The sequence below is a fragment of the Lagenorhynchus albirostris genome, chromosome 7 (assembly GCF_949774975.1).
Source record: "Lagenorhynchus albirostris chromosome 7, mLagAlb1.1, whole genome shotgun sequence".
NCBI classification, from domain to species: Eukaryota; Metazoa; Chordata; class Mammalia; order Artiodactyla; family Delphinidae; genus Lagenorhynchus; species Lagenorhynchus albirostris.
Window position 1 is genome coordinate 94,501,080 of NC_083101.1, and position 17,536 is coordinate 94,518,615.

The 17,536-nt window shown below is 46.0% G+C and overlaps 1 protein-coding gene across 4 annotated transcripts in view; it reads left to right on the forward strand.

The window, feature by feature from the left end:
* SYK (spleen associated tyrosine kinase) overlaps window positions 1–17,536 on the forward strand; it is a 103,983-nt gene that overhangs the window by 46,374 nt on the left and 40,073 nt on the right. For 2 of the 4 annotated variants that reach the window (XM_060153567.1, XM_060153569.1), the window contains exons 4-7: window positions 10,796–10,931; window positions 14,103–14,184; window positions 14,568–14,611; window positions 16,304–16,372. In XM_060153567.1, the coding sequence (XP_060009550.1) occupies window positions 10,796–10,931; window positions 14,103–14,184; window positions 14,568–14,611; window positions 16,304–16,372 (331 nt within the window). Of the gene's footprint in view, window positions 1–10,795; window positions 10,932–14,102; window positions 14,185–14,567; window positions 14,612–16,303; window positions 16,373–17,536 lie in introns of those variants that run through there. The other 2 variants (XM_060153568.1, XM_060153570.1) reach the window with 2 other exon arrangements.

Consider the following 17,536-nt stretch of genomic DNA (forward strand, 5'->3'; position numbering starts at 1 on the left):
GCCCGCGTACGGCAAAAAAAAAAAAAAAAAAAGAAAAGAGCCAGTGCAGAGGTGCAGAAGTGAGCATGCTCACCGGCCACACTGTACATATTTTCTCTCCTCTTGAACTATGGTATGAAATCCATTTGCAGTAGCAGAACCCCTGAGCCAGAAGGGACCTCACTGCTAATGGTCTAAATCCCTTGATTTTCAAACAAGGACTTAGGCACAGAGGAGCTTGCCCAAGGCTGTCAGGCAAGTAGGAGATGAGAGCTGGAATGTGGTGTCCCTGGCACGTCTGAGCTGAGAGGAAGCAGAAGCAAAAGCCACGTCCAAGGCGTCCACTGTCTCTGGCTCCACCGTTCTCCCCATGCAAGGCGTGGTGCCAGGGCACATTACTCAGAATGCCCGCTCCCCGCTCTTGTCTCCTGTACACACAGCTTGGCTGGGACTGTTCAGGAGTGGCTTTGTGAAGAGTGGCTGTCAGGGACTTTGTACTGTCCTTGGAGAATAAAGGCTCTTTACAGAGGAGATGGACAGTGTGGCCTATAGACCCTCCCTTGCAGTCATCTGTGGCATTTCTAGAGGTGGCTTTTCATCATCTGCTATGATGGGCTGAATGTTTGTGTCCCCACAGATTTGTATGTTGAAGCCCCAGCCCCCAGTGTAACAGATGTGGAGGTGGGGCCTTTGAGAGATGATTAGGTTTAGACGAAGCCATGAAGATGGGGCCCCATGATGGGATTATCTATGAAAAGGAGGAGGCTGGACTCTGCCTGCACCAGAGAGGCAAGGCCACGTACGTGAGCATACAGCCAGATGGCGGCTGTCTACATGCCAGGGAACAGGCTTTCACCAGCATCGTGATCCAAGACTTCCAGCCTCCAGAACTGAGAGAAACGTCTGTTGTTAAAGCCCCTCAGCCTGTGGTATTCTGACTAAGGCACCTGCCTGTGTCTGGGGTCTGGCTGGCCAGATGGGAACACCAGACAGGGACCCTCAGCCCAGGTCCTGTGGGTCAGGGCTGGAGCTCTGCCTCATTTGTGACATCAGGGACAGAGGCAGAGTGGACAGGCTGTGTTGGGGATGAGTCCCCTCAGCTCTCTGAGGCCTCATATGACAGCACAGTTTGCCATTTTGAGAAATTAGCCACAGCTCAGGCGTGACTACAAAATAGATTTGTTAGGAAAGAGAAACAAAGCTTACTTTCCGAAAATGTTGTATCCTCTCCCCCAAAGGAAGGATCCAGAATTGGTGGGGTCCAAAGCATATATAATTTGGAGACCCTCTTTAAGAAAGAACACAAAATTAGGTATACAATACAGTATATTTTAGAGTGAGAAAAAAATCACAAAGATTAAAAATTTTTAAAAAACTTATCAATACCTTAAACATACAAAATTTAGAAAAAGTAATATTTTTATTTTTACTTAAGTTCCTGACACATGTCTATAGCACCTTTTATTTTCTACATCTTTTGACAGTATAGTGTTTCCCTCTTCATTTGACAATAATTTGGTAGTATTTTCTTCATTTTGAAAAAAGAAAACTCAGTCCTTCCTCTAGGTTCACACCTCATTCTGAGTAATGCATGTCCATTTTTAGGATCATTGTCAACTCTGGAAAAGGAAGTTGGAGTGGAAGAAAGAGTGGTCTTCTCCGGCTGTGATTAAATATCTTTTACAAATCATACAAAACTCTAAGGCCATGTGGTCACACTGCTGGGCCCTGCTTGGGCCAAACGAGGCCATGGGGACGGGCTGTGGTCAATGGTTCTCTGACTGTCCAGTTCAGAAGTATCTCACCATGTGGTTCGTGCAGGACAGCTCAGAGCTCACATTCACAAGTGCTGCTCCAAGAGCACATCACATCTGCTGAAATGTAATGTACTAGTCCCTTTGTGTCATCATGTAAGGGATCTCAGAACAAAAACGCTCTAAAATTTCCATGTTCTGCAAACGAAAAGCAATGGAATTGTCACTTGCTTTGTGCTTAGTACCCAGGAAAACATTTTATTGTTTTTGGCTAAATGTCCTTGCAAGTCTTACAGAGTCAAGAGTGAGTTCTAGGTGACCTTTAAAATACACAGATGGCAGCTCTCCAAATGGCTGAATTAACATGGCACAGAAAAGATAGTATCTCAGATTTGTCAAAGGAGTCATCAAACCAGTAAGTCGCCAATGCCATTTTCACTGTAGTTCTTATTCTCTGACTTTAGAAGTATGCTGTTAAAAAAAAAAAAAAAGCTGCAAAAATAGCCTCTCATTCCACAAAATAATGCATTCCACCAGATGTGTGCCAGGCATTGTGATAGGACTGTGACAAACTAGACTTTAGTCCCTGCCTGCACCGTGCTTACAGCCTAGGGGAAGATGTTAAATTCAGAAACACATACTGCAAACTGTGTGACGTGTGACTACATGTCCCGCTCCATCCATCACGGTCGTCCCATCTAATGACACTGTTGGTATCTTTATTTCTGTTCGCTTGTTTGTTGTCCGTCAGTCCCACTTGTTCTGCATGCCCAAGTGCAGGGACTGGCCTCCATCTTCACGGGTGGAGCCCAAGTGCTCAGAACAGGTCTCAGTGGTAGGAATCTTTTTCTGGGGAAAGGAACGTTTCAGCTGTGTTCTGAGCAGTGAGGAGAAGAGAATCAGTAGAGAAAGAAAAGAAAGTGGTCCTGGGCAGGAGGAAGTGTCAGTGCAGAGTCTTAGGGGTCAACACTGCCACCTGAGTGTGGCCTGGCCCAGGAGCAGGGCAGGAGTGACAAGCTGTGTGAAGGAAAGGCTGTCCAACCAGACAGGAAGTCCCTCCTGACCCCAAGGGGTGGACTGGGGAATGGATTGTCCACTCAGGGAGAGGGAAAGGGGGCCGATAACATGATGGGAGGGGGTACAGCAGGGGTCAGCAGGGCTGTCTCAGACCAGAGGGTCATCCTATTTACACACCAACTGTAATATTTGCCAAATGATCCTTAAACTGGCCGATTAGATTTAGCTGAGGTTGAGGTGGTAGTAAGGCAGTTCTGGACTCCATCAGGAGGGAGGAAGAGCCACAGCAGGATGAGTGCTGGGGCGGCTGTGCCCAGAGCCGCTGGGTGAGAATGGTGGAAGGCAAGAGGTGCTGACTGCAGGTCTTATTTTGGAAATGCTTGGTGAACGCCAGGCCAGCGTTGCCGTGGGACTAAGAGGTGGAGGGGATTGAAGGAGATCCCAGGAGAGCAGGTGGGGACGAGGTGCTGCCAGATCGAGTCTCCTGGGCCAAACCAGTGGTGCAGTCAGGTCTGAGAGACTTGTGAGGTCCTGAGGAAGACCCTGACCTCTGGGCTGGTCCCCTGGATTCTGAAGAGAGGGGAATGAGGGTTCTGCAGGGGGAGAGATGGCAGAGAGTCAGGTCTTAGACCAGGACAGTAGTTTGCAGAAGTCAAGAGCGAGTGTTGCCCATGCCATAGCTGAGTAGTGTGGGCAGGGCAGGAAGGTGAGAACAAAGGCCTAGAGGAAGCCCAGGAGAGTTGGAGTCCGAGGGTCTGAGAGGCACACGTGCTGGGGAGTGTACGAGCTGTGACCTGTGGGCTTCGCGGGTCCTGAGGTCGTAGAGCGTTACATCCCCTGCAGTTGGGGGTGGGCCTCAGCACCCTGCGCTGGCCTGTGGTTGTTGCATATGATGGGTGGGACTCCTCGACCCACGCTTTTCTCATGACAGCTCTTTAATATGTGACAGTCATCCCAGGTAGCCTGGGGCCCTGTATGCAGAGAAACAAGACAGTGCAGAGGCCTCTGAGCAGGTACCAAGTAGTGGTGCCGTTTATCCTTCACATGCCCTCCACAGTCAACCACCTTTCCAGCCCTGCAGAACAATTGAGTTCCCTGTGTGATGTGCTCTTATGTGCATCTGAAATCCAGGTACCCCAGATCTTCCTTCCCCTGTCCCTTTCAAGGAGAAATAAACACTTTAATCTTTGAGTCATCCCTTCTTCATTAGCCATTTTCTAGATGGAGTATGACATTCTCATTGTTTTCTCCCTTCCTCCCTTTTCTTCCCTTCCCTTCCCCACCACATCCTTCTCCATTATAGCCTGATGCCCCTCACACCCTCTCCTCCTTTACACACATGTACGCGTACACACACACACACACACACACACACACACACACACATTCACTTATTCATTCCTCTAATGTTCGGGGCCCTGTAGGAGGCCTTCCAGGGGAACCTATAGGTAAAACAATGAGCAACATGCACAGATGGTCCAATGAGGGCATACACCATTCTGTACACAACTGGGTACTAGAAGATTTGGTGACAGTGGCTTTCTAAGGAAAAGGGTTGTGTGCACCCAGAATCAGGAATGTGCTAAACCATGTGGTCCTTGTCCAGGTTGGACCTGGCTTGGGGACACTGGGTGACATACCGGCCATCCTTGAATATTAGAACAATACCTTTCACCAATGCCCTCCCCCTCCCTCTCCCCCTTCCCCATCAGGTATACTGGATGGCAGGTGGATGCCTCTCTTTGGAAATAGCTATTAGTAATCTTTTTCAGTGCAAGTACAACTCAGTGTAAGGTAACCAGGATAAAATGTATTCAGAATATGCTACATTTTTTCAGAGACATTGAGATAGCTTATAAGAATACACACTTGTATTCCCCATGAGCAAGGAACAAATGTAAACTAGGAGAAAGGATGAAGAATGAAAACAGTACCTTCAGTGGGGTTCCACAGGATGGATAAAAAGTCCAGAGCAGATGATGTAAGCAGTGATTCTCAACCTTCTGTTTGTGTGCAGACCACCTGGATGCTGGTTAAAGCACAGATTGCTGGGTCAAACCACACACCCCTACCCCCCAGTTTTTAACTCACTAGGCCTGAGTTATATCTCAGGAATTTGGATTTCTAACAAGTTCTCAAGTGATGCTGGTCTGAGGACCACATTTGAGCCTGCTCAAGATGCTGGATGCCTACCTAAGCTACGTTAAGAATAGTGATCATTTGAGATTTTCCAAGTTCATTGGAGGGTCTTTAACCATATGTGCATTAGGGAATGTTCCTGTATTATTTGACTGGTTGAGACAGAGTTAACCTTGAAACTGCTTCTATTTGTAGAAACTTAAGTTCAGGCAAGCACAGCCACTTAATAGCTCTGTGAGTTAGATAGCTTAATTCATCTCTCTGACCTCAGCTTACTGAATGATAAAAAGGGGAAACTACTGTGTTGCCTGAGTTGTTACAGAGATGAACAAGGTAATATGTTTAAAGCTAAGCCAGTGGTTGTCCTGTATCTGTGCTTCCTACAACCATGGATTCTTTCATCAGTTCTGGAAAATACTCATCTATTTTTTTCAAGTATTATCATCCTTCTTTCTTATCATTTCTTCCTTCAGAGGCTCCTATTAAACGTGTTTTAGACCTTCTTAATTTATCCTCTATTCTTTCTTAGTTTCTATTGCCTTTTCTCTTTGCACTGAACTATGTAATGTTCTTGGATTTGTCTTCCAGTTCATTAATTTTTACCTCATCTGTATCTAATCTACTTTAAACCCATCCACTGGCTTTTTCCATCAGTTATATTTTTAAAAAATTTCTAGAAATTCCATTTGTTTTTGTTGTTTCTCAAATAGTCCTCTATATTTTTGAGAGTATCTTATTGCTTGCTAGTTTTTGTGATTCCATCTTTTGTCTCTTTGAATATTTCATGTATAGTTAGCTTATATTCTGTATCTGATGATTCCAATACAGAAAGTCCTTAGGTGTATAAATCTCTGTCTCTCCTGCTCTTTTTCCCTCCCTGACCTCTTTCTTATAACTCCTGTTTCCTTATGTTTTGGGTGATCTTTTTGAGCTCGTATTTGATTGATATTCATCTGTGGGACTCCTGAGTGTTCTATGCTGGGAACACTGTTCTCCGGAGTTGAAGAGGTTTTCTTCTTCACCGTCCTTGCTTTAATGGGGGAATCTCAGGTTCAGGTGCCCACCTTGCTGCTGGCCCGGGTTGTTCTCCCCCTGTCCACTGCAGCACTGATATTGGTGTTTGTCCTTAGCTAAATCTCACTTTTTTTTTTTTTTGCTCTTATTTGCCACTCACTTTTCCCTCCTTAAGTTATAACTCACTTTTTGTTATATATTTAAATTTCAAAAGTGATCTCTGGGTTTAGAAAAAACCTTATTCATAGATGAATGAGACTGCATGACCCTCATATGCCACAATAAAAGCTGAGTTCTGTGAGCGCTCTTAGGTGTTGCCATCATGGATCAAAGCGTGCCATTTTATTCGACACGTGTGGTTCTGCAGCCGCAGGTCAGCATAAAGGGCCATGGCCTGTCTGAAGTGAAAAGTTTAAAGGGGGTTGTGGACTAACGTCAGTATCACTTCATTGGTCTGATCAAGGTCCCCATGAAGCTGGAGGAGAAGCAGCATGACCTAGTTTCACCTCATAAACTAGAGCAGAGGGAGAGAGAGGGGAATTGATAAAACTTTTTAAAAGGCAGATGTGTGAAAGAATAGCTTGGCATGGCCCCACATTTAGACCTGTGTTCCATATTGATCCTGCTTTCATTGCATGTATGGAATGCTCACGTGCCTAAATTTTGCTATAGTGCAAAGCAAAAGCACCCAGAAGTTGCATTTCCTCTTGTCTGCCGTGGATCATTAGCGCTGATACCTCTCCTGAGTCTGGGGATGCTCTCAGCGTTATACTGGCAAGCATACTACTGGGCGTGCCACTCCCATATCCTCTCCTTCCTTCCTCAGCTGCTGTCTCGAAGCCACCTTTGGGCCCCATGCCACAGTATCTGACCACCCGATACAGCGTCAGCCCTGGAAGTGAGCCCCTCCCTGTCTCTTTGTACAGCCCATCCCGGCCATAGGTACACAGCTTATCCCAGGCACCCCCTTTCCCCTCCAGCCAGCCACGCTCTACTCTGCCCATGGGAAAACAAATGCACAGGACAGTGAGAATGCCTGGTGGGCTAGGATGTGCCCCAGCTGTCCTGTTCTGTCTGCAGAAGACACAATGCACTGTCCCCAGACCTTGCTGGGTGGAGGTCACCTTGAGGGTCCCACCACCTCCTGGTCCTCACTTCCCTGTCAGTATCTGGGCATCATTACCACATGTTTTCTCTGATCCAGGAGGTCATAGGAGGGTGGAAAAGGGCTTCAGCCCCCCCAGGCTGTGCCTGGCAGAACGAACACTCTCCCCACCTCAGCTTGGCCAAGTGCTTGGTGTCTATGAGGTGCAAGGCCTGCTCATCGCAGAGCCTGAGACCATCCACCCGCAGAGGCAAGGTGGCTCTCCTGCCCTCTCACCAAGGACCTCAAGATGGTCTTAAGGCCAGTTAGGACAACTTCGCAGTTCAAGAGCGCTGAAGTCCCACACCCTGTCGTAGCAAAACACAAATCTGTCGTGAGCCTGCTTGTTCCAAGAGACTCACTGGGAAAAAATACAGTATTCTGGGGCTTCCGGGAACATGCCTGAAGATAGTTGACCTGGAGGATGGAGGCCAGCAACCCCAAGAGAAGGTGCAAGACTAGTCTTTGCTCTTTCCCCTTTGGGCGTCCATGTGACAAACCTGGCGGGTGTTCCAGGGCAGAGGGGGGCTTTCTGAGGAACAGGAGGGGGCCAGGAGGAGGAGCTACTTCAGCTTCCAAACCAGTATTTTCCATATGTTAGATTAAAAATAGCCCAGCCCAGGATCTGCCTGCAGCCAGCAGACACCTCACAGTTACTGGCCGTTAGTGTCACCAAGCCTCTGGGCTTTGCCACCTACAGATGTTGGGCCTGTGGGTTTCCCTTCTCTGCCCTCGTTTCCTGCCAGCTGCTTCGGGGGCTGCTCAGGCTGCATGTCCACAGCCTGTCCCTGTGCCTCCCGGTCCTTAGATTGTGCTCACCAGGTAGCTGTCGCCACTGGCATCCCGGGAGCTGAAACAGGTTGCCTGGCTGGAGCTCTGGGAGAGAAACTCCTCTGGGACCTATTCTCGGGGGGAGCCTCAAGGAAGCGTGTGCCTTTGCAGAAATCACTGCCCAAGAGCAAGAGATGCTCTATTTCTGCCTTGCATCAGCTCTCTTTTAATGCTGTTTTTCTTACGAAAATACGAAACACACAGAAGAGTGAGTCACTCTGTAAGTGCAGCTTGATGGATAATTCTAAAGCAAACACCACTGGAGTCAAGAACTAAAACAAAAGCAGCATCACAGAAGGCCGCTCACTCACACCCACCTGTTACAGGACACCACTTCCTGCACCCTTGTGTCCAGCATGCCCTGACTTTTTTCTTTCTCGTCACCACCTAGGACCTAGGCGTACATCAAAACCGTTCGCATTTGCCTGTTTGGGAACTTCATGCATGTGGAATCACAGTATACGTTTTATACTTGTGAGACTCATCTGTGCTTTGTATCACTGCCATTTGTTTGTTTTATTCTATGACATTCTGTGGTATGAATACCCCGCAACCTACTTACTCTGCACTTAGTGAACACTTAGGCTGCTTATGGTTTTTGATAATCGCAGATAAAGCTGTTATAAGCATCCCCACATACTTTATAGGTGCAGAATGCACATGTTTTGTATATCTTGTAGTGTTTTGCTGACTCAGAGGGGATAAATAGGTTCAACTTCAGTAGAGAATTCCAAACTGTTTTCCAAAATGATTGAACTGATTCATGCTCCCACAGGCAGTATACGAGGGTGCCTATTGCCCTCATTCTCAGAAATATTTAGCATTTTTGGTCTTTTTAGTTTTTGCCAGTCTGAAGGGCGTGTAATGGTATTTCCATTGTGGTCTTAATTTGCATTTCCCAATTTCTAATGAGGTGACTGAACCATCTCCCCAGACATTCTGTGATCCTCCATCCCAGTTTTAACAACAAAAGGTCAATCAGGGCATAAGGCAAGGTGGAATGGTTGGGCATTGGACATGGATCTGGAAAACCAGAGTTCAGATCCAGTTACTTGATTCCAGGACCCTGAGGTCCAAGATACAAAGGACTTTAAATCAAAGAGAGTGGTATTTTGGAATGGCCTTTGAGCACCATTATCCCAAGGTCACCTTTTATATGCATATACGTAAATTGATATTGCTTCATATTAATAATTTGTATAGTTCTTTGTACCTCCAAACTATCCTATTTGTTTGCCACGGATGCTTATAAAATAAACAAAGCAGGTGTGAGTAGCCCCACATTATAAAATAGCTTCCCTACAAGATAGACTCAGTTATCCCTCATATAAAAATATGTTTTTCCTTTTCTGTGTGGTGGTTTTTCGGTTTGACAGCAACCAGCTGGCCTTAATGGGCCATGTAACCGTGAAAGGGAGCTTACACTTTGGGGTGCCGGTGACCTGGTTGGGTTGGGAGGAAGGGATGTTTTCACAGGGCAGAAGGTTTCAGAAGCGGCCCCTAGAGGCCGAGGCGGGTCTGGGCATTTCCCGCCACCCACACCAGCTGCCCTGAGCGCTGGTGCATGGAGGGAACCCGTTCATCACGCACAGCCAAGCACGACTTAAACTTATTTTTAAAACGAGGTTCCAAAGACACAGCTCATATCTCAAGTCCTGGGTTAGCTTTTTGAGGTGAACCTACAAGGCCAAGGGTGACCACGTCAGCTTCCAAAGTGCATCTTGTAGATGTGGCCTCGTACAACCGAAAGGAGGCATCAGAAATTTCCCCTCAACGTGGAAATACGACGGCAGCTTGGCATATTTGAACTCTTCCCAAAATACAGTGCATTGGGCACATTGCTTAACATTTGGGGGCCTCAGTTTCCTCAGTTTAGAAAGTGCCAAGGCCGGAGAGACTTTCTGGGACCACTGGGACCTCGGTGACTCACCCTCTCACAGATCTTGTGATCCCAAGGGCTTGAGTTGCTGAGAGGGGAAGATGGGCTGAGGATGGCGATGACTGAGGAATTCAGCTGGGGAGGGGCTTCACCTCCATTCCGTGCCTTTGCAGCCCCACCTGGCCTGCGCCCTCCCCAAGTCCCACAGGCCCTCCCCGTGGGTGGCAGGTCCCCCTGTATCACAGCGGGTGCCTCTCTGCTCGGTATCAGACTCACAACACTCATTTCCTGAATAAGGGAAGGGGGTGGTGCCCAGGAGCACCCACTGGGACCAGGAAGCAGAGCCTGGGCGCCCAGCATAGCCAGTGCAGACCTGGCTCTGCTTGCTGCTCACCACCCCACGCTGGAGGACATTTTCTTCTCCTGGCAACGTCATCTGACCGCATCACATGGAACATTTTAAATACCCGTCCTGGTCCCGCCCTCTCCTCCCTGCAAAGGGTAGAGCGAGTTTGAGGGAGTGAAGAGGGCTTTCAGCCCCCTCCATCTGGGGTCCAGAAGGTTCCTAGTTAAAATGCCCACCAGACACCCCCCCTCTCCACGCCCACCCTTGGCTAGACAGGGGAGCTGCACTCCCTGGAATCGGATCCAAATGCAGACCTCACTGAAGAGAGGAGGGGAGTGAAGAGGGCTCTCCAGACTCCCCAGCTGCGGAATGCTGAGGGTCCCACTTACTGGTACGCTGAGCAGCGTTGCTGCTCCAGGCAAACAGAGGACTTGCCCCCAGAGCCCAGGCCTCTCCTGATGCCCACCCAGCGCTCCCCAGCCTGCTGGGCTTGGCTGTGGCCTGTCCCTGACCATAGCATTTCCTTGTCTGGAGCTTGCGGTGTCACTGAGCTGTGGACTGGGCCTCCCTGGGTACAAAGTCCTTGACCCCTTGTCCCCGAGGTTGGGACGCTGTTGCAGGGTGCCTCCCCAGGGCGCTCCTCCCTTCCAGGCGGTAGGAGTGATGGTGATGCGCTGTCTCCTCTCTTCCAGGATCAGGTCCAGGGACAACGGGTCTTACGCCCTGTGCCTGCTGCACGAGGGGAAGGTGCTGCACTACCGCATCGATAAGGACAAAACAGGGAAGCTCTCCATCCCTGGCGGGAAGAATTTCGACACACTATGGCAGGTATACATCAACCTCAGAAAAGAGAGGAACCGGCCCCTGGACCTTGTTAGAATATGCCACCTGGGTCCTTGCCAAGACCTGCCCAATCAGAGTCTGCTTTTCAGCCTTCAGGTTCCTGGATGACTGGTCTAGGGTCATCCAGGTCTAGGGTCATCATGTCAGGTGACAGAGGCTCCCATAGCTTATCCAGAGCCCCTTAGCTCTTGGCACTAGTAAGTGGTACCCACTCAGGACTGTGCTTAGTTTTAACCAGAGACCCAGCCTTGGGGCTCTAGAGGCATTTCTTTCTAAGACGTTCTGCCTATCATACAAATACGCACAATAGAAAGGTGTGGATGGATGGGAAGGTAGGCCTAGAAGTGGCTAATCAGACTGTTTTTTGAGTTGTGAGAGGCCAAATTTAATATAAAATGCCAGGTGCCATTCTTACTGCAAAATGAATCTTGCTGCAAAATTAGGGCAACCTGGCAGTTGAACCTGCACTTCAGGCCGCCACTCGTATAGGATTGTTCAGCCCTGGTCTAAAATGGGGTTCTTCTTGACCTACCTGATAGTAAACCCGAAAACAGAGAGTAATTTGGGAGTTTCTTAGGCACTAATGAGCCCTAATCCGGTGTTCATCCCTGCTTTCCATTGGGCACGAATGACTTGGCTTCATTCTAAATCACAGCTCCATGAGGAAATGGCAAAGCATCCTATAAACTGTAGTGGGTCCAGAGACAGAGAAAACCAAGGGACTCTGCCATCCCAAGAGCGACAGCTACGTTGAGCTTTTGTAGGTGCGGGACATCATCGGGGATGGGTTCAAATGTCCACACCAGGCCCCACCAGGAACCTCATGTGTGGTTACAGCAGGAAAGGACCCGACTCAAAATCTTGCCTTTTTAAAAACTGTGATCAGGGATCCCCATTACCTTTAAAGCACTTAGAGTAACCACCACACGGTGTATTTTGGTTCCTAATGCTGTAGTTGGGGACAAAATCTTCTTCTTTGAATTCTGGGTATTTTAATATTTATTCATATTAGTCATAATGCTGACATTGTCTTTTGGTTTGTAGATCATTAGCATGTAGCTTATTATCAACCACAGACTTTGCTTTGTTTTAATGGTATCGCTTTGAAAGAGTATTTAACCTATTAGGTACTAATGCCCAATGCAAATCAGAGAGATGAGTAGGGAATGTTGCCTTCTGGTATTAATTTCCCGTCAGAGTCTCTCACTTCCTACAAGAATTGTTGATGGTGTGCATTTAAAGGCACTGGAGTCCATCTGTCAGCCTAATGCTTGAGGGTCCTGGGCTCCATCACTGGTACACAGCCATTATACTTCTCCTGAATGACCATTTTCCCTGTCTGAGCCCAGTCACAGTTTCCAAGTCTGCATGCTGACTATAATGTTAAACATCTTTAATTGTTGGAAAGTTCCTTCCCAAGACTGTTTCCCATATTTACGCTTTCCCATTTACTGATTCCTCCAGTATCTCACAGTATTCAGCCTTAATTAAATCTTTCCCCTTGTATATATGTTTAAGAAAGAGCATAAAAATGCCAGCAGTACCTTCCATTTTTACAAGTGTGATTTCACTGGTTTTCCTTGATATCAATGTAAGGTACCTCTGTGCCCTTCCCCCACCCAGGAGTCTGAGAGGTGGTAACTGCTACACTACTCTAGTATTCCTTTCTTTAGAGCTAGAGTCAACACATCTGTGGACCAGATCTGCCCCTGGTCTGCTTTTGTGTAGTACTTGAAGACAATGGTTTTTATACGTTACAGGGTGGTTTTTAAAAAAAATAAAGAACTGTATGACAGAGATGCCATGTGGAGTGAAAAAGCCTCAAATATCACTATCTGGCCCTTTACAGAAAAAGTTTGCAGACCCCTGCCCAAGAGGGAAATCCTAACATGTATGCCCACCTCCCAGACACCCTTGTGGCATAGATTATCTGAAAACATAAGCTTGTAAGGAGATATTTGAATGACATTGGAGAGATATGTGATATTTCAGCTGTTGTAGGGACCTCAATACTATTTAGCCCTAGAACACACTATTGCATTTAACAGAATAGAGAGAACTTTGATGTCCATCTCAGTAGCGTGTTAGGGCTGGTCAGATTGAAACATTTATTAAGAAGGTGGATCTCATGTTGTGTTCTTTCCACAATAAAATAAAATTTAAAAAACAGAATGTTCCCTGGAAGGATAAAATATATTCATTCAACAAACATTCACCTAAATAGGTAAGTTTTGAGAGGAAAGAAGATTCAGAAGCAACGAGTCCTTACCTGGAAAAGGTACCAATAAACAGATAAGGAAGAAATATCAGATAGGAAGATTTTAGCTTGTCTGAAGAGGAAATGTCTGTATGAGAAAAGTAAATGTGAAAACTAAGACCGTCTTCCTATTGCATAATTTTGATTAGATATAAATAAATCTATTTGCCATTCATTTATTTTTTAATGTAGCAATCAGGCATCATGATTCATAGTTTTCTGGGAGCCATTAGCCAAGGCTGTCCATATCCTGTCAACATAAGGCCATTTGCCAAAGGGTCAGCTTTCCCCATGTCCCAGCTCTTACATCACCTGTGCTGTGATGTCTTCTCTCTGAAACTTTTGGGCTGAATTGTTTGGTCCTTCCAAAGCCTTTGCCCACAGCACTATTTCACCATTAATCACTTTACATTGTTCATTTATATCTCTCTCCACCAAGAAAGTACCTCAACTGTAGGATGATTCACCATAGTTTACCTTCTGTCCTATCTCAGGACCTAGTACACAGCAGAATGTTTGTTTAATGACTGAATAAATGAATGAACATTAGCGTGCTGAATTCATTGTTATAATATCACACAGATATGGGAGAATATAAACAAATAAATGCAACTTGCTACCCCCCAAAAAAAAAAGAAGAAGAAAGAAAGAAAGAGGGTGAGCCAAGAGCAGAGTCCAAAAGGGAAGGTGGCATGTGGACTTCTGTCCAGAAGTCTGAGGTGGCAGGAGAGAGGCATGGGAAGGGATCAGGAATACCACCAAGGAAGCACCTTCTGTTGTTAAGCGCTGTCCTTGAATCACTTTTAAAGTCCAAAAGGGGAGTCAGCTGCTCCAGGTCAGGATTTCTCCATTGCCTGCCTCCATTATTTATTATACTTTCTTACTTTCTTCTTTTTCAGCTCGTCGAGCATTATTCTTATAAGTCAGATGGTTTGTTAAGAGTTCTTACAGTTCCATGTCAAAAATTCGATGGGCAAATGGGTGAGTAGCCAAGACATTGGAGTCTCACTCTTTCAGATGTTGGTAATAATCAGCCTCGTTTTAGATTTGGTCTGTTGCAAACTCAAACAAGATGGGATGAGGCTTTGTTTTTACTGATTGATTAAAATAATGTCAGATTGCTCCAGTTTTATAGATATCGTTCATCAAAAAATAGCTGATAAGTTTAACTTTAAAAAACAAATTCATTTTAATTGCTTATGTGAGAAAGATGAAAGAGGGTATCAAGAAATGTATGCAGAAAATGTATCTACTCCTCAAGCAGTAATATTTTACAGTCACATTGATTGATCTGCAGTGGGGGAGGGGATAAATAGTTGGTTTTCACCAACATAGCAATAACTGTCCATGTTCTTTCTAACCAGGAAATATTAATTTCCGTCCACAACTTCCAAGTTCCCATCCTGTGGTAAGTGTTACTTAGCCATGCTGTTAAAAGTGAAACAGTTGTATATTAGCATGATGAAAAGCATGTTTAGATAACAGGAGTCATGGTAATTGTTTTCATCACACTTGGTAAACTGGGATTGTGGGTGTCAGCTAGAATCAGCCTATTTTCAGATCCGAGCTAGCCAACTTAACTTCTTAGGTAGGTTAAAATTCCTCCATTTTCTAAACGTATACTAAATGACCATGCAACCCAATGTTAAATCAGAAATATGCCTCCTGGCAGATTTGGGAAATGTAGCATATTGTTCAGGCTCAGTCCCTGGTCCGTCCATGTGGAGGCGTGTGCACGATCCATGTGACCACGTGCATGATGGTGTGGCGAGCCAGGTGTGTAAGACATCTCACTGAGGTTGGCTGCCCAACTCTTTTGGTTAAATCAACCGAGACATTGTTATCAGAAAAATCACCCTTTCCAGGAGAGCTGCTTTGGCCATACCTTGGTGGAGGAAGGCTTGGAATGGGGATGCTCTGTGCCATCACATGAGAGAAGCCCTTAAAGTCAGGGGCTTGGCCAGAACCCACATCTCCCTCCATGTCAATAGGAGGTGAGAATTGTGGTTTGTCCACACTTCTCCACGTGGGTTTGCCCAACACATGCCTGATACTCCCAAAAAGAGAGAATTCCAGCTCTCTTCTCCCTGCAGACTGTTATGAGTTGACACACGGATTTATACTCCAAGCAGGAATGATGTCCTGCTACTTTAAGGGGGACCTCACTGTGGACATTTGATGCCCTTTGATGCCATCTGTGAGGAATGAAAATTACCCCATCGTGAGCTGTGCACTCTATACCTCACTTTCTGCCTGTTAACCCTTAAAATCTGCAAAAGGCAGAATGCCCACTCTGCCCTCTGAGGGGGCTATTGACTTGCTCAGAAGCTGCAGCTGTGCTGAACCAGGCAGGTTCTCCAGGCGCAGCCCCTGTCCACAGACTGGGGGAACTGGAACTTGCTAAAATACCGATGAACTTTGGGATCAACCTCTAAAATATAGCACCTTAATGGAGTCATCATTTTATTTTATCCTTTATACAGCTCATGGGCCTGGTGAGTCAACTTTAAGGTTGTACCCATCATGAGACAGGTCCATTTTCCTCTAAGAGGCATGAGGGCTTAGGGCTGAATACTCTTAAAAGAATATCAAGCCCTCTGTTTAACCTTGCATCACCTAATGGCTTCAAGGAGTTGGACATTTTGGAAAAACTTTGTATTGACTAGTGAAAAACATATAGGAAAAAAATGCATGTTCCCTAAGGGCCAAACTCAGTGAATTTCCACAAACATCATGGAACCAGCACCCACAAGAAGTAACAAAATTGAGCATGCAAAATTAGTTTCTTTAGGATGATTTGTCTTGAGTTTGTGACTTAATAATTCTGTATGAAAAGTCGGCTATTCAATGTAAAAACTCAAATTTTATAGCCTTCTGTGGAAAATATTGCCAAAGTATTTTTCCAGATCCTTCTGCTCAAGTGGTCGGCTTTTCCTGAAGCCTTTCTAATGATCATCTGTTGCCCCTAGTGCATCTCATCAACAGAATCTGGAGGGCGTTAGTGTAATTATAGAACAGGTTAAAATAGCATGTCATGTAAGGTAGCCTGTATTTGTTTTCTGAAACATTTATTGTTCCTCTTTGCCGTTATGGTTTCTAGACTTGGTCAGCGGGTGGAATAATCTCAAGAATCAAATCATACTCCTTCCCAAAGCCTGGCCACAGAAAGGTGCTAAAACGTCCCCTGCTTGCTGTCCCTGACTAAGTGGTAGGACAGACCCGCACTCAGCACCCACACTCTGCCCTGTGGCTACCCACTCCGTGTGCCCTGCTGCTGACCCTCCTGCTGCTCTGGTCTCATGTCCCTGCCATATGTAGCCCTCTTGGGCAGCCCACGCCCTGCTTTCTGTGTGGTCCGAGTCCCTTTCCTGCAAAGTCCATCACCGTGAGTGTGCTCTCTCCGCTATAATGTGCTCTTGGAAGTTATTTCAGTCCATGTGATAGGTGGGAGGGAATTCTCATATGGCAAAGTCTTTTCAAAGCAAGCCAGAATCACATGCTGCAGCGTTATGGTAATTGACTAGATAAATTACATGTTGGCAGAAGGAACAGCCAAGGTTGTGTGGATCCTGCCCAGGGACTACACAAGGCCATTGGTTTTATAAATATCAAGTGCCACAGTAACTTCATTGTGGCTGTAGAGTTCCAACACAGAACTTTAACTATAACGTATATAAAGACAAGGTGGAATTTGAGAATTAGAAACGCCATTTTTCTTTATGAGACAGTAAAGCTGACATATAGGGGCTTCCCTGGTGGCGCAGTGGTTGAGAGTCTGCCTGCCGATGCAGGGGACGTGGGTTCATGCCCCGGTCTGGGAAGATCCCACATGGCGCGGAGCGGCTGGGCCCGTGAGCCATGGCCGCTGGGCCTGCGAGTCCGGAGCCTGTGCTCCGCAACGGGGGAGGCCACAGCGGTGAGAGGCCCGCGTATCGCAAAAAAAAAAAAAAAAAAAAACTGACATGTAATGCATTTTCATAGTTTGCTATATGATTGAATTATGAAGGACATAAAAAGTTCTTTTTTAAAGATTTTTATTTATCATGAATCACCTCCCTCAAAAAATGTATTTATAACTTGTATATGGATTGCTTTTTTTTTTACTTTTCAGTTTTATCATTGGGGTTAAAATTGATTATTTTATTAATAACTCTTTCCATTTTCATATTGGTTGGTATTTTTCCAAACATTTCAGCATATAATTGAGTGTCAGTTCATGAAGCAGATTGCCTAAAGTACTTATTAGAAACAATGGAAATAAAAAGCATAAAAGCCCTGAGATTTTCTTTCCAAGTGGCAGTCATATTCTAGATGTTCTCAATCTTGTTGACCA